Source organism: Typha latifolia, chromosome 3 (genome assembly GCF_019914945.1).
Source record: "Typha latifolia isolate L0001 chromosome 3, TyphaL0001v2, whole genome shotgun sequence".
Classification (NCBI taxonomy): domain Eukaryota; kingdom Viridiplantae; phylum Streptophyta; class Magnoliopsida; order Poales; family Typhaceae; genus Typha; species Typha latifolia.
This window is the reverse complement of record NC_133088.1, coordinates 18,358,836-18,379,503: the sequence shown is the minus strand read 5'-3', so window position 1 is coordinate 18,379,503 and position 20,668 is coordinate 18,358,836. Positions and strand designations below refer to the sequence as shown.

The window sequence follows — 20,668 nt, the reverse complement described above, 5'->3', positions numbered from 1 at the left end:
ACCGATGAAATTGGTGATTGCTTTTTTATTTTATTTTTTTTTATTTTGAAACTAAATGGTGTTTGATATTTAACAACTTATCTAAAGTTAATCAAATTTAATTTGTACAATGCCAAGAGAAATTGGTAACGAGAAATTGACACGTTATGTGATCATTATTTCTGAATGGCTATTATAATTTATAACCCTTAAATTAGGATTTAAAATTTAACATAGGGTACATATTTTTTTAAAATATGTATAATGCATGATGCCTCACTATTCTAATCGTATTGTAAGAGTATTTGCTTAAGTTATCCAACAATTAATTTCATGTGAAGCTCCTGAGAGAAGAACTTCAAGCATATTACCACGAAATTAATCCAGCCTGCTTTGCTGGTGCGTGACTGGGATAAGTGAATTAGATTGCTGACCACAGAAGGAAACAAGACTAATTTAAAGGCATGGAAAGGAAAGATAATATTTGCTATGATCTCCTCATATGATTTCGAGATATGCCTGCAGGCAGGGAGTTATTTGCAAGTGACAGCTTAATTTATTATCGTGAAGCTCCTATGCATGTTAGGAATAAAAGAATCCCATTTGTGCCCGCCAATATTAATTTCCAAGCAAAGCAGGTTTTGTTATATCCGTTACAAAATCTCCTGTTAAATCGTTGTTTATCAACGTTGTTAATTACTACAACGCCACAAATGGAAATTGAAAACCATCGCCCCTTCATGTCCTCCCCCACTCCCTCACCAATATATAGACGGACCAGAGCCCCCCCTCTACTTCTCCGTCATTGTTCCAAACCAAAAGCCTTTGTTTATCATGGCTTCATCCTCCTCTCTCCTCATCCTCTTCCTCTTTCTTTTTGGTAATATCTTCCTCTCTTCTCTTGCTACAAAAGGAGGAGGCTTCAGCATTGAACTTAACCACCGTGACTCCATCAAATCCCCACTCTATGATCCATCTAAGTCCCTCTTCGATCGCATCCGAGATGCCGCACGCCGCTCGCAGGCGCGCGCCGAGCTCCTAAGCCGCTCGTTCCTCCCCTCTTCCTCCTCCTCCTCCTCCTCCAATGGCTCGTTTAACTTTGACCTCATCGGCTTAGCAGCCGAGTACTACATGACCTTCCACGTTGGCACGCCACCGAGAGAGATTGTCGCCATCGCCGACACCGGCAGCGACCTCGTATGGGCAAACTGCAAGCCATGCGACCACTGCTACGAACAAAAGGATCCCTTGTTTGATCCCAGCAACTCTTCCTCGTACATCAACTTGTCCTGTGACTCAGCATCCTGCTCCGATCTCCCCGCCATAGACTGCGCCCCGCGGACCGATTGCAAGTACATCTACTCATACGGCGACAGCTCCCAGACCATCGGCAACCTCGCGAACGAGACCTTCACCTTTGACGCGACGAGTGGAAACAGCGTTCGGATCCCAGACATCACCTTCGGTTGCTCGCACGAGACCACGGGCACGTTCAACCGAATGGGCAGTGGGCTCGTCGGACTAGGAGCCGGCGAATTGTCGCTCATCTCCCAACTTGGCCCCACTATCGACCACAAGTTCTCCTACTGCTTGTTGCCTTTCACAGAAACAAAGCCCAGCCAACTCAGATTCGGCGCCGACGCCGTAGTCTCCGGCGACAACGCGGTGACGACTTCTTTCACGCAAGCCTTCGCACAGAGCTTCTACTCCGTTTCCCTCAACGGGGTTGCCATCGGTAACGAGAAGATCCATATAAATAGCACGAACATGATCGTTGACTCCGGAACAACGTTGACTCACCTCGACCCGAGCGTGCTGGACCCGTTGTCAGATGCGATCGTGAGAGCCGTCGGCCTCCCAAGTGTGGAGGACCCTGAGGGACTGTTTAGTGTTTGCTTCAACACTACCTCGAAGGCGGCTAATCCTTCCTTGCCGAGCATGACGATTCAGTTGGGGACGGCTGCGGTGAAGCTGGAGTCGTCGAACGTGTTCGTTGTCCGCACAACCAACGTGGAGTGCCTCGCCATCCTTCCCGGCCAGGACGGCCTCTCGATCCTGGGGAACATAGCTCAGTCAAACTTCCATGTTGGATATGACATTAAGGAGAAGACAATCACCTTTGCGAAAACCGACTGTTCGGCACTCGAGAGCTTTAGCTAGAGCTACTGCAATCTGCATGCTAGCATGTCTGCATCTTTGGGTTGTCTAGGTTTCGTCGTGTCTTGAATTAGTTTTAGGTTCCTGCATCATGGATGGATGTACCGTTCCTTACCGTAGTTTGTTAGTTCTGTCTACCCATGTTATTGCTTGCATCTTTTGCTTTTCAATATTAATAACTAGTTAGTCAAAGCTATGTCATTCTCGCCAATCCGGCAAATCTATCTGCATCAACGCGAATAGGCAGAAAATTTTACTTTAAAAGTTATACACGTTTTCTAGCATAATTTTTTTGGCAGAAAATGATTAAAATATTCTCTCAGTATTCAACCCATAAAATTTTCATTTCTTTCGGTTACCATCGTTGGGTCTTGCTCCGTTTGTATAGATTTCATTTTTCTCGGTTTGTTCTTGTGGTTTTTTTTTTTGTCTTTCTTGGTCTTTCCTTATAGATTTATTTATTTTTCCTACGTCTACTATTGTGGATTTTGTTTCTTCCTTCTCGACCTGTTCTTGTATATTTTCATTTTTTTTCTTGTAAACATTTTGATTTACTACTATCTATTATCAGGGAGGTTAGCCTTTTCATCTTCTTATTGACTATACTATTCACAACTTAATAACCAAACAAAATTTCTTACATAAACTTATATAAAATAATTATTATATTTTTATTTATATTTTATAACCAAATAATAAAATTTAAATAACACTTATAAAAATATCTTATTTATATTTATGAGTTGCGAGTAAAATATCCTTAAAAAAAAAACCATATGTATGAATCAAATCCCTAAATTGTCTGAAGAAAGAAAGTAAGTTGAGGCGTACGTGGAAAGATATTAATTTCGCATGCACCTGATTTTTGCGGTATGCCTTTTAAGTCGTTGAATATATACCGGTACCACTCGTCCTATTTCTAGTTGTATCAATTCTCTTCATATATATGCAATGCTGTTTATGTCAGGAATAATAGAAATCCTATTTGTGTCTCAGGCCACTAATATTGTTTCATCTTCTGAGGAACGACCCTTCAGAGATTACATATATATATAGACTTACAAGGATGCCATGAATATTTCGGCAGAAATGGAAGGATTGCAATCAATAGTAGAATAGTTTGTTCGGATTCTGCCAGCCAATACTACCAAAGCTTCGTTTTCACGCATTAGTTAATACATTCCCTAACCCCCTTTAATCTCTTCCAGTAATCGAACCTTTTCATCTTCTTACACCACCCCTTCATGTCACGACCTCCCTCTCCTATATAGATAACCCACCATCCATACCTCTCCTTTCTTCATATAGCCCTCAAGCATGGCTTTTTCATCTCTTCTCCTCTTCCTCTCATTTGTTGGCGCTCTCTTCTTCTCTTCTCTTGTGACGAAAGGAGAAGGCTTCAGCGTCGAGCTCGTCCACCGTGACTCCGTAAATTCCCCACTTTATGACCCTTCCCAATCTCCGTCCGACCGCATCAAAGCCGCCGCACTTCGCTCGCAAGCGCGCGTCGAGCTCCTACGGCGTAAGCTCTCTCCCTCATCGTCCTCCTCCTCGAACGGCTCGTTCCAGTTCGACCTCTTCAGTGCCTCCTTCGAGTACCTCATGTCCATCTACTTGGGCACCCCGCCTAGGGAGATAGTCGCAATCGCCGACACAGGCAGCGATCTCACGTGGGCCAACTGCAAGCCATGCGAACACTGCTACAAGCAAAACCCACCATTGTTCGACCCCAACAAATCTACCACGTACCAGAATTTGAGGTGCAACTCCTACCCATGCACCAACTTCCCGGAAAGAGTCTGCTACGAGGGGACCTATTGCAAGTACAACTACGGGTACGGTGACCAGTCGGAGACATCAGGTAATCTCGCGAACGAGACCTTCACCTTCAAGACGACGAGCGGAGGCAGCGTCGAGATCCCAGACATCTCCTTCGGTTGCTCGCACGAGACCACGGGCTCGTTCGACAGCAGCACCAGTGGTCTCGTGGGGCTCGGCGGGGGGGAGTTGTCGCTCATCACCCAACTAGGCCCCACCGTCGGGCGTAAGTTCTCCTACTGCTTGGTCCCACCCGGCTCGGACAACTCATCGAGCCAGCTCAGATTCGGTCCAGACGCCGTGGTCTCCGGCGCGAACACGGGTACGATCTCGATGGTGCCGGGGAAGTCGGGCACGTTCTACACGGTGACTCTGGAGGGGATGGCTGTGGGGGACACGAACGTCCGGATGGCGAGCATGGACATCATCATCGACTCCGGGACGACGTTGACTCTTCTGGAGGAGGGGGCGCTGAATTCGTTGATCGATCTGCTGGTGTCCACCGTGGATCTGCCCCGCGTGGAGGATCCAGAGGGGATCTTCGATCTGTGCTTCAGTTACAAGGGGGAGTTGGCCATGCCGACGATCGCGTTGCACTTTGGGAGGGCCTCCATGCTGCTGTCGCTGTCCAACGCGTTCGTCTTCCAGGAGAACGGCATCGTCTGCCTTGCAATGGTTGGAGGGACCGACTTCTCCATCCTGGGCAACATAGCGCAGGCCAATTTCCATATTGGGTATGACCTCAAGGAGAGAACCGTCACCTTTGCTAAGACCAACTGCTCCCACCTCAACAGCTAGATCTATGATCTATCTACGAGATGGATAGATGGATCGATGGACCGATGTCTATTCTCTAGCTCGTCTTGTTTTATTCTAGCTCTTATTTATTCTACCCGCCAAATAATATCTGCATGGAATATAATCATATTTGAAAAAAAAAATGTAAATTCAAATATAGGCTCTAATATTTAGACTAACTCTAATCTGTAAAGATGACGACTTACCGCGAAAGCAGGCATATAGATAAAAAAGAAATAATAAGAATCAAAAATAGGAATCAAAGCAAACGCAAACTATTTTAGGTGGAAAACTCTAATTCAATTCTAGTTCGGAGTTTCAAATGCAAGGCTGTCCGACAAATGCGCTGTGATTTTATGCTCTCTATTAAAAGCATTCGAACGTCTGAGAATTCGTTTGAACAGTTGAGGGATAAATGAATATAGAGTGGCCGTTTTCAGTACCCGTAAGTTTTATTTTGTTCTGATTAATATTTTTTATACGATTTGATAATTCAAATTTGTGACACCATTTCTATTGGTATAGCGTTAATGCGTAAACACAATTTTTGGCCTTAAAACGAAAAGGAAGAGAAATGGAAAATATTTTTATTAGCTAATGTTTCCTGTTAACATATTTCATTTTGGCTACGGATACCGAAACACACATGAAAGATAACATTCATGGAGACTGACTCTATTCTCCGTGGATGAAGCGGAGATTATTTTCAAAAAGGATTGGATATATATATATATATATATATATGACAAGGCTACGAGGATGTTTAATGGACTTTATCCAACAAGGCGACTCCGGCCCAATTGACAAGATTCGACTTGTTCGATTTGCGCATCCTTAGTCTCGACTCGTTGCTACGCCTCTCGTCTTTTTCCCCAAAGCGCACTCGAATGGCTCTCCTCCTCCCACCACTCCCACTCTCCCCTCATCTACTCCTCCACCTTCGAAACCCTAACCCGAACTCTAGATTCCCCCTTCCCTGCCACCGAAAGGTAATTCTATCGCATGACCGGAGCCGCCTTTTCCTGTTCTCCTCAAGCTTCCCACGCGCCTCTGTCGGCACGCCGTCGAACTTCAGTCCTTCGCCTTCTTCTCCATCTCCCTCCTCTTTGGATGCCATTAGGTGCAATTCCGCGTTGGTAGTTCACTTGGTTCTCTCCACCTTCTTCCTCGTGGCCTTGGGAGCACGTGCCTGCACGCTTGGCTCGAGCCCAATACCCTCCCCTCCCGTCTCCACTGCCTCAGGTTTTTTAAATCTACTAATGCGTTTTATGTTTTCGGAATTTCTTTTTGGTAGCTCTAGTTTTTTATTTGGGTTGCTTCTGGATTGCAAATTGATCTCATAGTTGTTAGCTTGCACCAGAAAATGCTACCGTGAGCTCCAACTCGGCTGCGGAAGGAGTTGAGGATGAGGAGTGGAGGAAAGCCCTCGAGAATTGGAAGTCGAAAACTTATGCGTTGACTGTGCCCCTGAGGATTGTGGCCCTTCGAGGTTCCATACCTCCTTCGTGGATCAAGGTTAGTAGGGAATTATATTGTTTGTACTCGTTCTGTTCAGTTGATTTTGGTTACTGCATAGAATTTCTATGCTCTCTGATGAGCCATTTGAGTAGGAACATTTGTGGCCATGGATTCTGCCATACATTAGATTGGAAGCAATTGACTGTCGCAGTATTTTTCTGTACGTTCAAGTGTCTTGCTAATTTGAGAGGATCATGCAGCACATAACTTATAGGGTGTCCCTCGAGTCATGTAGGAGCACATAGAGAACTGTCGATCATACCATATGTTCTTTTGTCCAGCTATCCAAATAATCGATAAAGATGGCATGTTATCTTAGAGTTTACACTAATTGGTCGTGAGTTTATTAATATTCTAAGGCATGCTTAATAGCATTATGTTTCTTTCTTTTCTCATTATCCTTTATGCTTAATTTTCAATTGCTTTCTGTTGCATATAGGATTTCAGTCAAGTGCAAGGAAGGAGGTTAAAGTTCAGTCCTGAATTCCGTGGAAGTCTTGATTTGATTATGTCTGAATTGTCCTTGGCTTCTGACAAGGATCTTGTGCTGCCTAAGTCTGCAATGGCAGCTGATATTGTTTCCATAGGTGACTCTTGGCTTAGCTATGCCATTTGCAGGGGCTTAATTGAACCTATAAAAGATGTCGAGGAACAAGATTGGTTTAGATATTTAAGTGAAAAATGGAAGGTGAGGACTTGATTCTTCTTTTGTTCGCTAAAATGTTGATACGTTGTAATCACCATTCATCTTTGGGGCAGATGCATAGAATGAGGTATTGACATTGTCATATTCCATACGTGTTCTCTTGCTGTCCCCAAATTCTTTTCCTGAATTGCATCAAATATGTTCACACCCTATTCATATATCTGTTGTTACATGGGCCTATATGTATATATCTATGAAATTGCAATGTTAGGTTTTTGTCTTTAACCAATTTAAGTTATTTGCCCTTTTCTTTAGCTTTGCTCTTATTACATTTCCTAGCAGCTCAGTGAGCATACTAGATATCCATGATTATTGTTTTAACTTCCATTTTACAGGATCATCCATAAACTTCTATGACTAAGATTTTTAGTGTCAATGAGTTACTTCTGCAGTGTCGACTTTCATCAAAGTCTCTCAGGTTTATTTATGCAGGAACAGTAATGGAGAATTGGATTCTGGTGGCTATATATGGGGGGCTCCATACCGCTGGGGAACCATGGTTATAGCATACAGGAAAAACAAATTCAGGAAGCATAACCTGAAGCCAATTGAGGTAACTTTAAATTTCTCCATCTTGGCTTTCCGTTGAACTTTGTATCCCCATAATTATAAAATGAACTTTGTTTTGCGTCTGATATTTATTTGTTATTGGTCTGCTCAGAGACAGGTTGCTTCTGAATTTTAAATTTAGATTTTTCATGTATAATGAGGAAGGCTATACTACATGCTATTTCTGTTCTAAGTGTTCTAATAGGGTTTTGTTATCATTGCAGGACTGGGACGATTTATGGAGGCCTGAACTTGCTGGAAAAATTGCTATGGTTGATTCTCCTAGAGAAATTATTGGTGCAGCTTTGAAGCATCTGGGAGCATCATATAACACCAGTGACATTGAATCACAAGTTAATGGTGGGAGGAAAGCAGTCCTGGGAAGTTTAACGGAACTCCAAAGGCAGGTATGCCACGAAGGGTATGGCTTAATGGTTGTTGTGTTGCTTTCCACAGTTAATAATGTGGAGCTGTACGGTTTTGCCTTTTGTTCATCCAGTGTTCTCATTACATACTGTTTCATGGTATTCTTCTTGATGTTAAATTGTTTCTGGTAGGTTCGACTGTTTGACAGTGTGCACTACCTAAAGTCCTTTGGGATAGGAGATGTATGGGTGGCTGTAGGATGGAGTAGTGATGTTATCCCTGCTGCCAAAAGAATGTCAAATGTTGCAGTTGTTGTTCCCAAATCAGGCACTAGTCTTTGGGCAGACCTTTGGGTATGATCATGTTTGCTCTAGTCTATTTGAGGATCTTAATTCCATGCTTAAAAGGGTGTTATTCTAGTGTTACCTGTTTCCATTTATGTGGTGTTTGATTCATGCATAAGGAATATTTATTCATGAATTAGGATTCTCTTAAATACGTTTTACAATCAATCACTCAATTACTCATATTTTAATCAAACCAAATAAGTCATATGACAATTCTCTACAAAATCTTATCAGAGGTAGGAGGTGTGATAAAATTATGCATATTTTCTAAGCCAGAATTTTTAATACAATTAATATACTTATTTATAGTTAGTAATTAAACACAACTTTCTGCATAAAGTTATTAAAAGTAATCATTACGATTTATAACCAAGTAACAAAATATAAATAAAGTTAAAAATAATTTATGAGATATCTACAAAGTTATCCTTAAAAAATTTTATGTCCGAACTTAACGAGGCATAATAATAATCAGCGGCTTAGTGGCTTACATTTTACCATAATGTCGGAAATATCTATTTTTGATTTCTAGAGTTTGAGATGTCTAACAAAGTACGGTCAGAATAGAATCTCCCTACTCTTAACGTGGTCTCTTTTTTCTTTATGTTCCAGGCAATACCCTATGCAACAAAATTTAACACAAATCGGATTGGTGGCAGAGTCAGAAGTCCATCCCCACTTATTCATCAGTGGTTAGAATTCTGCCTGCAGACTGATAGAGATCTGCCTTTTCTCCAGGAAATTGTTCCAGGAGCATCACCTGTGAATCTCGAACACCCTCCTCTTGAAGGGCCGAACCCAAGAGAGTCAAGTAAAGGAAAACCAAAGCTCGATACAAATCTGATGTACGGAGTCCCCCCACCTGAGATATTGGACAAATGTGAATTTTTGGAGCCCTTGTCCGGAAAGGCATTAGAAGATCACCAATGGTTGATATCCAGTATGCAGAGAACGAATTCCAATTGGATGAGAAAAATAAGGGACTTCGTATTATCTATATATCCGACAAAACGGAGGTTATAAAATTCTTTTGTCATGTACTTCTAGCTTGTACCATTTTGTACTTTTAGACAGAAAGGAATAGGGAAAATACTTTGCTTTTGTTTACCATGAAATTACTTGTGCAAAGCCGTGATTTTATCAGCAAATGGCCCGCCATCTGATTACCCTTTCTCATTTTCCTCTCTTCATGTGTGTTTGAGACAGTCAAACCATTTTTAAATGGTGGCATACATAGTATTTCAGCTTGAAGACATTGAACTTTATTCTGATTATGAAAGATAATACAGAGAGCTGAGATGGCAAACTTTTCCAAATTTGTAGGTCAAAGATTCTCCGTCATGATTAAATTTTTACATGAACGCTTGTCATGAGAAATATCTTCTATTACTTGTATCAGCATACATAACAAAGGAAAACTCAACTTTAAGACACCAATACGTCTTCTACATTTTATCCACCGATCCACCAGTAACCCAAACCTTGCTCTCCCCTTTTGTGAGTTTTAAAGCTTCAAAGCAAATTCAAGTCCAATAACATACCATCGTTATCTATTGCCTTCAGTTGAAAACTTTGAGGTGTCTTCAACTGAGATCTCCCGTTAATGAGAGTTTTGTCTATTAGGGTGTCTTAAGAAAAATGAATTGTGTGACCTTGACTTAAAATGTACACAATGCCATAAGGACCAAATCCATGGAAAGACAATGGTAGGCCGTACTAGAAGTATGAAGAGGGGAAAACAAGATGGCACAATCTAGAAAGCATACTGGAAACCTTGCCTGGTATTAGGTAGACTCTGGTTCACTATAACTAGGTCCAGAACTTATATAATTTAGAGCATCATTTACAAGAACAAAGTTCGAATAACCCAACATGTAGCAACTGACAACAATTCGAACTTAATAAATTTAAGACATAGTTAATCCCTGAATCCTCTGGAGTTATAATCTGCACCGAAACCCCTCTTTTACAGCAGATGCTCAAGAAAACTATTTCTATGCTACAAAATTTGGGTCTAAATTTGCAAATTTTTCCACTCTTGAGCAGCCTCCAAAATTTTCTTTGATGTGATCAAATGATTTTCACTACCTTCTCATCAAGCTTCTGCTCATCAGAATCAGATTCAGCATAGGAGCTATCAAATTAGCCTTCTTCTTCCTCAGTGATACCCTTGTGCTGAGCTGTTGCATCTTTAACATTGCCCAAAACATAAGGTTCTATCATTTTCCAGAACCTATCTGCACTGCTTCCTTGAAAACCTATCCATAACACTCTACCTTTTCTCTTGATTTTACAAGCTAAGGACTTTGCCAGCAATGACTTGACAACCCTTTCGACATCCTCATGATTTCCACCCTTAAGCTTGAGCAACATATCACCTGATGAGAGTCTGAAGCCCCCATACATGTACCAGTATGCTAGAACACGGGGTGATAACCATCTATGGATGAGCTTAGGAATAACAGGTCGTCCTTTCAGCCGAAACTGGTCTGCGAAGAAGCCAAAATAAGAATGTGCAATCGTAGAGAACTGGTTAGGAATTTCACTATCAACATCAATCAACCTATCTGGTGAAGTCAACCATTCATAAAATCGTTCATGAATGTGCATCTTTAGAACAGAGTGGACATCGGAACTTTCATGGAACTTAAAATGGATAACATGATTCCTTCTCTGCTCATCAGATTCTATCTGCAAACCACCGAGAAACAAACCAATCAATATCTCACGTTGTTCTTGGTCCAGTTTCATACTCACTGTTTTCTCGACTACCTTCCTGTCCAGGATGGGACCATTCTGAAGTTTTTCCAATGACTCAGACTGAATGTCATATTTCTTTTGGCGCATTATATCATAAACTTTTTCAGCCTTTTCATACTCTCCAACAGAAAGATACCCTGTCAAAATGATGTTGCATGACTTTGCATTAGTTCCTATCATTCTATTTGCATGCATTTCATTAAATATCTCCTCAGCCTTCTCAATGTTACTAACTTTTACCAGAGATTCCAGATAAATGTTATAGATAATTCGATTTGGACGGCATCGTGCAAGGCACTTTGAGAATGCCAATTCCAATTTCTCGTGCATGTCCAAATCAAGATACATGTACATCAAATCAAGAAAAGCAGGCATGAGATGCTTCATACTGCTTCCAATGAACTCGTCCATAAGTGCTTCTCCAATTTCAATCTCCTGAAATTTTGACATGACCTGAATTATCTTGTGATATGCTGCAATACTCAGGGGCACCCCTTGTTGCTTCATACCTTTGAATATCTCCAGTGATTTCATTGGTTCCCCAGCCTTTGCGTAAAGCTCCATTCTACAGACAAAAGCCTGCGAAGGAAGATCACAACCTAGCTGAAGTAGCTTAAGCCATGCCTTTTCTGTTTCATTGACATCTCCTTCCTTGGAGAAAGCTCTGATGATGGATACCAGTACATCCCTGCCCTCTTCAAGCCCTGCCAGCTTCATTTCCTCCCTCAGGGTTGTAATTCGTTCTCTATCAATTTCATCTTGATAGCTATGGAGCCATATCAAGCCGGCGTAGATGTCCTTATGTATCTCAAGATCAGATGTCACCAGATTATGGAAAATAAATTCAGCCTGTTTGAGATAGTGTTTTGATGTCCCTCCTGTCTTGCTGATAAGTGTCCGGAAGAGGGAGTTATGCAAACTAAGTCGTGGCCTATAACTGCCCAACTGAATCATCTGATTGTAAATAGAACATGCCTCCTCAAGGCAGCCATCAACAGACGCACTAAGATAAGCCACAGTCAGGATATGAAATGTAGACTCACTGGGCACACGACCCTGTTTGGTTATCTCATCAAACATCTCTCGGCATTTTGCAAACTTGCGATCTTTCCCCAGGTAATCCGCCAGCTTTGTTGCAAGAGCGAAATTAAAATGGTACCAGTGCTGCTGCGCCATCCACTTGTACACCTGAAACCACCACACCCATCCATTCAGACATGTGAAGATAAATGACTAAACCATGCGGACTAACTGTGTTTTGGAAACATATACAATTGGGAGACTTACCAAGCATGCAATCCTAACAACCCACAAAGTACCCAACCTACCAAGTGATGAATACCAAATCGATACATATACTGAGTTTAGTGAGATGATAAAAATGCCACAATTTGAGACGACAGAAAAAAAAAGAAGGTCTAGAAAGTGCCTGCAAAATCACATCTTAAGACCAAAATAGGGTTACAGCAAGTGATATGTGTACCTACAAAGCAATTAAACAAACAGTTCATAGGCGGGCAGCGAGAAGCCATACATACCCGGAATGCGGCTTCGTTCTCCCTGATTCGCATACAATGAACAGTGACATACGTGGCATCCTGCTGAGTGATCCACTTGCGCTGGGCGTTGAGGATTCTAACAAAAGTCGAATGCTTGTAAGACGGCAGCTCCTTGCAGAGCCACGCGATCTTGGACCTCCGCCACTGCTCGGGGAGATCTTCCAATTCTATCACCTCAAGCTCAGGGGATGGCAGGGACTTCATATCCCTCTCCGCCGACACATCCAAGAATGACCTACCCCCAATTCTATAACCCACCTCCTCCTCTTCGTCTTCTTCTTCTTCTTCTTCTTCTTCTACCTCTTGTAGGAGAGGCTCCATAGTGATCGGAGAGGCCTTGATAGGGGAGAAGATAAGCAAGGAAGAGGAGCGGGAAAGGAGAAGGCGGCGGAGAGTAAGCGGAGGTGGGATTCTGAAGAGGGTGGAGGAGAATTGAGGGCAACGAGGAGCGAAAGGGAAGAGGAGGGTGGTAGAAGAAGAGGTGGAGCATGTGGCGGAAGCCATTTGGGGGGGAGGGAGAGCTACGCGGCTACGCCCGAGAATGAGCTCCGTCGTCGATTGGATAAAATCATAAATGAATTTTATTATGTAGTTTAGACTCTTCTTTCATACGGGGATAATTAAATTTACCATATCTTTCTTTTAACATGTACATCTTCTTCTTATCATTATATCTCTTTAATTATATTTAAAAAATAATAATCTGAGATATCATTTTCTGTTAATGATTAATCATATATAGATATATTAAAAATATGTTATATGAGTGCCATATAATTAATTTTATGTCATCGCTTTTATTCTTATTTTAATAAAAAATAAATTTTAAAATAAAATGATCATTTAAATGTTTACAGAGTTTTCTGAAAAAAAAAAAAAAGGAATTTATCTTATGAAAATGAGTAATAGGCTAATAGCTCATGTCTCTTAAGTTTATATTAATCCTTAATCGAACGCTGTAAAAATACTCAACTTTTCAATGGTTCTATGGACAGACGTGAGATTTTACTTTCTCATCTAATTTTACTGTTTCAAACAGGGAATAATCTGGTTTTAAAACTTTTTGGTTAGTTACTAGCTGTTTATTTATTTATTTTTTATTTTAAATTAGGTACACAGAGCCACTACGACACAACGGAAAATCTGACGTGCATACTCTTTTGCCTCAGCGAAATAAAGGCATCCCGGAATTGAAGAAAGAAAAACTAAGTTTTAGGCCAAGCGAGCCGGGTCCGGTCAATCTGAGATTGCGGTTCGAACTAGCGGGCCTCCCAGGAAGAAAATTTCCTCCCTTATTAGGAAATTAGCAACAAGCAAAAATAAATTAGCACAGTAAGGAAAGATATTGGCCGCAATATTCTAATAAGGGTAATTCAACGAATTTAGTAAGTGAAACGGTAACGACCAGGATCTGGGAAATCTTCAGCATATATACAATCTAAAAATATATGCCTACCTTAAATTCTTCCCTCCCATATAAGTAGTTTTCTTTCAGTCTTCTCCTCTCGCGAACTCAATACTATGTACTATGCATACCACCACCAAGCCCACGACGTCCCTCTCCCTCTCCCTCTTCCTCCTCTCAGTGTATATGATCTCCGACCCCTGGCCGTGTTCTCCCACTAACTAACTGAATTATTTTTTTTGTTGATCTTAATATTGTTATTATTTCTTCTCTTTTGTTTGTTTGTTTGGTTGGTTTAAAGATTGGTCCTGGTCCTTCGGGGATGAGGAGGGTTGGGCGTCACCTCCCTCCGAAGGGACACCTGGTGGTGCGCGTGGGGGCGGTGGGAGAGGAGCAGAGGCGTGTAGAGATACCGGTGGGGCACCTGAACCATCCCATGTTCGTGGAGCTGCTAGAAGAGGCGGAGAGCACGTATGGGTACGAGCACGAGGGTGCGATCGCCATACCATGCAGCGTCGAACACTTTCGACATGTCCAGGGACTTATCGAGCGTGAGAATAGCAGCAGCGGCGTGCAACACCATCGCCGCCACAGTACCTATCTCCATCTGCCGAGCTTTGCTGGCTGTTTTAGGGCTTGATGTCCTCCTAACCTGACTGCCTTTTTTAATTTTAATTTTTTTTTATAAAATCTTCTTCTTCTTGGCGATGATGATGATGATGATAATGATGATGAAAGTTTTGGCTTTGAGTGACAATGTCAGTTTTAGATTTGTGTGATTTAGATCTCGTCTTGTGTATGCAGCAGCGATTGACTACGTAATGAAGTTATTTATATATATATATATATATATATATATAGGGCCTGTCCAAGAGGCCATAAAAGCGCAACTATGGTGATTGCTGAGGGCACCAAAATTTATCCAACCAAACGACATGAGAGCCCACCCCCCGACTAATTTCCTGCTTAGGAAGAAAATAAGGAAAAACCTTGAATGTAGCTGTCGATAAACCTTTTTACGCATTTCAACTTTATATAAAATATTAATAAATTTACTATTTATATATAAATGTAATAAAATAAAATACTAATATTATTAATAATTTCTTTCCGTAAAATGCTAAACTTATTTAAATTTTCTTTTGAAAAATGACACTGAAAGATTCGACTAAGTCTATCATAATTTGTTATTTTATTACTACACATAGAACATCTGTTTTATATGTTAAAAAAAATTATTGAACACATTAATATTTTCTCTTCTTAAATAAAATGCTGAGTATAATCTGATATTAAATTAGGTGCGACTAGTTTGGTGAAAAACTAAAAACTCCTAGCTGAAACCAAATTTGCGAGGATGCAACTTCAGTCTCACAAAGTTTGGAGACGGGTTCAGAACTACGTATGAATGGTCTTGTACTCAAAATTGAGTTCGAAGGTGATACTTTCAACAACCAAATAAGTTCTAGATGGTTCTTCAAAAGCAACCAAGGAACAGTTCTCCCACACCCAAATAGAGCACATAAAACTTTGTACAAAGTATTTTTCGAGGTTCGTTTTGAATTAAATAACATGAAGCCTGAGATCATTAGAGACCAAGACCAACTGTTCGACCGTCTCTTCTGCGCAGTCCGGCAGTGTATTGCTTTTCTAAGTCCATATCGAGCTCCTCCCGCTTCTTGACTTCGACATTGTCGTCGACAGGCTTGTGCTCCGGAACTGTGTTCCCCTTCACACCCTACAATTGGCCATAGGTACCAAGGCAACCTCAGACTCTAAAAAAGTGTCAGTAAGGAGTGAAATACAAAAGAAAGGTTTACAGCTTGGAAATAGTCTTGTAAAGAAAGACGGCTATCAGCTCTCTTTTTTACCCTTTCTTTATAACTCCATGACTAGAGAAAAGAGAGTCAGAAATTACCATGAGCTTGTTAAACTTCTCCTGGCGCTCGCGGTCAGCAAACAGATTTAAATCCCAGCGATTAGCAGTCTGCAACATTGTGTACGTTCAAGGTCTAAATAAAAATGAGGTTCTTTGAAAGAGGTGATAAGTCATCAATATGATAAACTAACTAAACTTTGTATGCAATACAGCATTTTAGAGACATTACTTCTTCTGCTGAGTTGTTCTTTTTGCTACCCCACAGCAGCTTCTTCTTCTGATCAGTAGACAAGTATCCACTGCCTCCAACTGCTCCAACCCCTACAAGATTCCTATTTACTGCAGCACAGGGGCAGCCGGTCATGTAAACACAACATCAATGAGCCCCACATTACAAGGAAATGGTGGCAGGCTGTTCATTTAATATGCAACTTTTGCATGTTACGGAGAAACAATTATAGATTGATTATCTATCTTATAATGGAAAATGGAAATCGTATATTTAATATGCAGACTCCATTTAATAGCAAGAAATAAATAATACCCACCTAATTCAGCAGCTTTCATAGCTGCAACTTTTGCCGCATCAACATCGCCCGAAGCTCCAGCCTGATTTGCAGTTGAGCTCAGAGTTTCAGAAGTGACTCTCTCAGATCCCTCCTTGACCAGTTTTGAACATGAGGATGGCTTGTCATCAATAGGATTTCCTAAAGTTGGATCATAAGAAATACAAGAAGGATCGATGGTTGTTAATGAAGAAAAGCTTTGAGCACAGAAGGTTAATTAGATTTAGAGCTGATAATCTTCTCACCAACTTCTGAAGTAGTAAGCTTAAATTTTTCTGCTGAAGAAAATGAACTTTCATTCTTATTGGAAGCTTTCTCCGAGTATTTGTTTCTCCCATCCCCCTCATGGGAATCAATTAAACCTCTATTCTCTTTTTCTATTGCTCCCTCCTTAGTCCTGGAGTTATGCTTTTCACTTTCCTGGTCATTTTGCTTTCTCTTTAGCAGATCCTCTTGCCCATCAAATTCCTTACTCTTTCTAGTTTCTTTCAAGTGGCCCCGGGACTCCTCATGCGAAGATGCATGATCATTCCTATATTTTCCCGGGCTCCTGTATCGATCGGTCTTGTCATCTTCAGCCCCTCTATCTCTGTATCGATCACGATCTCTGTTCTTACCATAATCTCTGGTTGAGTTCATCTGTCTGCTTTCAGGCATAGATTTCTCATAGCCTTTCTCATCATATTTGTGATGCTCTTGCATAACAGGTTCTCTATCTCTATCCTTGCTCCTACGCTCCATATTGTCAGACTTTTCTCTAGAGTGATCATCAATGCTTCGCCAACTATCACGAGATCTATCAGATATGGCATCATGCCTCTTGTTATCAGAACGTGTGTCAGTCCTTGATTCTCGGCCTGATCGTGAAAACCTGTGATAACCCCTATCATCCTCATCGGCACGACGGTGGTACCTGCTATAGTCATCATGCTTACGGGATTCACGGGAATTTCCATACAAATGCCTATCATTATGAGACTCATGGCCTCTGCTGGACCTGTTACGAGTTGACTCCCTGTCAATTTCTTTTTCATGATCTTTGCTCCGCCTATCATCATACATCTTAGACCGCTCTTCCTTGGGATGGACTGGACTGCGACTCCTTTGACGTTTAGGACTGCCTGTCAGTGAGTCGAAACCCATTGTTGAACAAGGTTAGCAACCATGACAGCAATGTCATGTAATCATGTTCTTGTCAACTGGAGTAATAATTGACTAGCGTTGATAGAAGTTCAAAAGAGAATGGCCATTTATTTTATGGTGATTTTCAAACAATATCGTAAAAGAAAAAAAGTTTTATTACTAAAAATGAACAGAAGACCTGCAGCATGATATGCAATAGTCAGCCAAGTAGGTAAGATTTTGAGTTACAACTTAAAATATGCTTGTTGACTTATCTTCCACAAATTATTCCATTTGATAGTAATTAGATCTCTCCCCGGAGTTCACATGATAAAAGTTCCTATGCTTAGGGATGTCACAGAATTTTTTCAAGATACAACATGTTTCTTTTTTCCTTTAAGAAAAGGATGGCAGTCTCACTGTTAACCAACACAAATTATCAGGCATATAAGGAAAAAGAATAAAGAAGAGGCCACATGCAGATAATTCTCAAATAACTATGGCAATCAACACGTCCAAATTCCAATACAATGACATGATATAATGTTCAATCGCCTAGCTAACTCAAATAAAATATAGTAGCATCTAAGGCCACCCAAGTTATGTGCCTTTAGGTAATAATCAACGATGACCTTTCAAAATAATTCCTTCACATATATTATCTGATTTCAAAAGCAGCCAGCAAGTGCATGTCGAAGCAAGAATTTAATTGTTGTGACACAGTAGAGTGCCAGCAATATCCAGCAACAACACTAAAAGCAAGCTTGTTGCAGGGAGTTTCAAATACTTACTCATTGGATGCTAAGAAACAAAAGAAAGCAAATACGAAGGCCCCAGAACATTATAGAAACCACAATCTTTGAGTTTATACAGTGCTATTATATATGAATGCTTCTAACTCAACCAATAACAACAGTCCGCAAAGATCATACATGATATAACACACCAACTTAGAAGGTATCTAACTTAGCCTAAACAATCTCATAAACAAATTAGCTAAACTGACACCTTAGTCATACCAAAGCTGCGTAACAGTTCAAAGATGGGAAAGCAGGATTGAAAGTTTGCTACAATATAGCAGTCAAAGTGGAGCAACTAACCATCAGAGGAAGATGACTCTGATCCAGCTGCAGGGGAATGGCGTCGGTATTTTCTGTTAGCTGCATCATTTGTGAGCTTACGAAATGATGGCTTATCAGGAGATGATGATTCTCTTGGAGGATCCATGGAATTAGCACCTAATTGTTGAAAAGCAAAAGTAAGATACTGACAACATAAAAAGAAAAAAAATTCAAGAAACAATGCAGACAAATAACTAGGCACATAATAGAAACTGCAAGAGGCTGCATAAAGTTATCCGTGATGAGACGATGGGGAATCAGGGAAGCTAAAATAGATATGAAATACAAATATTACATAACTAGTTGCTGCTATGCAGGACTTGCTTGTCTATATTTGAAACTTTATATCTTGTCATCAGGCTGCATGATTTCTAGATGCGGACTTTAAGACTTTGTCAAATCTAAACTCAGCATCCGTGTGTACAGATATATGTGTTCTATCTCATAATGTTATATCTTAAATTCCCCCAAAAGGAAAAGCCAAGAATTATCTCGCCAACAAATTCACATCATCAATATTCTCTGGAAGAGTTGTTTGACTGGATCATGGCCCCGAGAAGATGAGAACACACAATGACAAAGACAAATTGAATAATCCTTACTGGATATATGGATTGGAGTCACTCATATTCACACTTGTGAGCCTGCGGCAAGGCACCCATATACACACGGACCTTTATTAGACCTGATTATTACTTTTCTTGGCCAGCCACTTGTTAGTTGCCATACCCGGTATTAAACATATTACTCAATGTATGTGAGGTTTAAACCATTTATCAGCTACATAATATGCAAGACCAACATTTTAAAACACCATTAAACGACTGACAGCTGATATAAGCACTTAACCAACTCCAGTCATGACAAGTTCTAAGGAAGTTAGCAGACTGCTTGTGCCCTATGAAACATTAGGGGAGCAGTAGTCCCGTATTCGCCTTGTACGGGAAAATAACCATGCTTTTGGAAACTAAACGCACATCAATAAGCATTGGGAGGGAAAAAAAGGAGAACTATACATAGATGACTGATTCCTGATATAGATCAAATGATAATATAAAATATATAGCATATAAACGCTTGGGGGGGAAAATAACTAAACGCTACCGAAATTTTACAATGATAACAGAAAAGGCACATATCTGGATCAACCACTAGGACCAAACAGAAGCTTAGATGTGGAGAAAACGCAACCAAAAAGAAAAATTACCTGGCTATTTGAGGATTGAGGTCGGATTCGAAAGAGTATTGGTTCTTCCTCACGAAATCCCCATATGATCTGACGTTTACCACCTCTCGCGAGCGAGAGAAAGATCGGGTTAGGGTTTGAGAAGTAAAGAGAGACCGATAACGAAGGGAGAGAAAGTTGAGCCAATCCGAACGGTGGCTGTGCAAGGGATCTTAGGTCATTTCCTTGCTTTTGTACCCCTCAATGTTTGCTTATTTTCTTATTGGTTATATTTATATAAATCTATCCCATTTTTTCTTGGGTTAACCTTCTGATGAGTTGATCCGGACTACCCGATCATCAGATCCGAATCAAATTAGATGAATCCGGATCCGTTTACTAAATAGATCTTATAATCGGCTATTATTTTGAGCTTTTGTAATTTAATAATTTAATATTTTTAATTTATAATAATAGACTCTAGTCGGTATGGTGTGTGTATATATATATATATATATATATATATATATATATATATATATATATATATATATATATATATATATATATATATATATATATTATATTATTCAATTTTATATGTTGAATTAAAAAGCTAAATATGTTTGAATTATGAAAGCTCTCATATAGATCACAAGTATTGTGTGTTTTAGTTTACAATTACCTGATGTATTTCTAAGGTTGATTTCTCTTGCAAATGATTTATTTACGGGCTTTGCTAAAAGATAAATTAAAAAAAATCTTGCAAATTATTCCTCTTTTTAATCGGAGCCCATAAATTTTAGATCAGGTGCGACCGAGCGTACCGCATTGACGGGTTATCGGATCCCGC

At 40.4% G+C, this 20,668-nt stretch overlaps 5 protein-coding genes across 6 annotated transcripts; 3 read left to right on the top strand and 2 right to left on the bottom strand.

Moving 5' to 3' along the window:
- Positions 1-494: 494 nt before the first annotated feature.
- Positions 495-2,139, top strand: LOC140784062 (aspartic proteinase CDR1-like). Its single transcript, XM_073131242.1, has 2 exons — positions 495-522; positions 893-2,139. Exons 1-2 carry the CDS (start codon positions 495-497, stop codon positions 2,137-2,139), a joined length of 1,275 nt encoding a protein of 424 aa, XP_072987343.1.
- A 1,314-nt stretch (positions 2,140-3,453) lies between these two features.
- LOC140784061 (aspartic proteinase CDR1-like) lies at positions 3,454-4,752 on the top strand. The gene has a single exon (XM_073131241.1). It carries the CDS (start codon positions 3,454-3,456, stop codon positions 4,750-4,752), a length of 1,299 nt encoding a protein of 432 aa, XP_072987342.1.
- An 834-nt stretch (positions 4,753-5,586) lies between these two features.
- LOC140784399 (uncharacterized) lies at positions 5,587-9,353 on the top strand. The gene is made up of 7 exons (XM_073131792.1): positions 5,587-5,994; positions 6,113-6,267; positions 6,710-6,958; positions 7,395-7,529; positions 7,750-7,932; positions 8,083-8,244; positions 8,851-9,353. Exons 1-7 carry the CDS (start codon positions 5,640-5,642, stop codon positions 9,259-9,261), a joined length of 1,650 nt encoding a protein of 549 aa, XP_072987893.1. The 5' UTR covers positions 5,587-5,639; the 3' UTR covers positions 9,262-9,353.
- A 669-nt stretch (positions 9,354-10,022) lies between these two features.
- On the bottom strand, positions 10,023-13,061 carry LOC140784398 (pentatricopeptide repeat-containing protein OTP51, chloroplastic). Its single transcript, XM_073131791.1, has 2 exons — positions 12,537-13,061; positions 10,023-12,186 (listed from the first exon to the last, which is right to left on the bottom strand). The coding sequence occupies exons 1-2, from the start codon at positions 13,059-13,061 to the stop codon at positions 10,381-10,383; spliced, it is 2,331 nt and encodes a 776-aa protein (XP_072987892.1). The 3' UTR covers positions 10,023-10,380.
- Positions 13,062-15,215: 2,154 nt separating this feature from the next.
- LOC140783832 (uncharacterized) lies at positions 15,216-20,112 on the bottom strand. Of its 2 annotated transcripts, none has more exons than XM_073130909.1 (7): positions 19,858-20,089; positions 18,630-18,767; positions 16,653-17,528; positions 16,390-16,548; positions 16,071-16,180; positions 15,881-15,949; positions 15,216-15,737 (listed from the first exon to the last, which is right to left on the bottom strand). In XM_073130909.1, exons 2-7 carry the CDS (start codon positions 18,754-18,756, stop codon positions 15,270-15,272), a joined length of 1,809 nt encoding a protein of 602 aa, XP_072987010.1. In that variant the 5' UTR covers positions 18,757-18,767; positions 19,858-20,089; the 3' UTR covers positions 15,216-15,269. The 2 variants fall into 2 exon arrangements, with proteins under 2 accessions (XP_072987010.1, XP_072987011.1); XM_073130910.1 differs by having other exon boundaries at positions 15,389-15,700; positions 19,858-20,112.
- Between the last annotated feature and the right edge of the window lie 556 nt (positions 20,113-20,668).

Bases quoted from the DNA above. Each gene is read 5' to 3' on its own strand.
- LOC140784062 (XM_073131242.1), top strand. From the start codon at position 495: ATGCCTGCAGGCAGGGAGTTATTTGCAA. The intron at 523-892 runs GTGACAGCTTAA...TTGCTACAAAAG, and splicing joins AGGCAGGGAGTTATTTGCAA to GAGGAGGCTTCAGCATTGAA.
- LOC140784061 (XM_073131241.1), top strand. From the start codon at position 3,454: ATGGCTTTTTCATCTCTTCTCCTCTTCCTCTCATTTGTTGGCGCTCTC.
- LOC140784399 (XM_073131792.1), top strand. From the start codon at position 5,640: ATGGCTCTCCTCCTCCCACCACTCCCACTCTCCCCTCATCTACTCCTC. The intron at 6,268-6,709 runs GTTAGTAGGGAA...TGTTGCATATAG, and splicing joins TACCTCCTTCGTGGATCAAG to GATTTCAGTCAAGTGCAAGG. The intron at 8,245-8,850 runs GTATGATCATGT...TTTATGTTCCAG, and splicing joins GTCTTTGGGCAGACCTTTGG to GCAATACCCTATGCAACAAA.
- LOC140784398 (XM_073131791.1), bottom strand. From the start codon at position 13,061: ATGGCTTCCGCCACATGCTCCACCTCTTCTTCTACCACCCTCCTCTTC. The intron at 12,187-12,536 runs GTATGTATGGCT...TGGTGGTTTCAG, and splicing joins AGAACGAAGCCGCATTCCGG to GTGTACAAGTGGATGGCGCA.
- LOC140783832 (XM_073130909.1), bottom strand. From the start codon at position 18,756: ATGGATCCTCCAAGAGAATCATCATCTCCTGATAAGCCATCATTTCGT. The intron at 16,549-16,652 runs GTGAGAAGATTA...ATCCAACTTTAG, and splicing joins GCTTACTACTTCAGAAGTTG to GAAATCCTATTGATGACAAG. The intron at 15,950-16,070 runs GTAATGTCTCTA...ACAATGTTGCAG, and splicing joins AGAACAACTCAGCAGAAGAA to ACTGCTAATCGCTGGGATTT.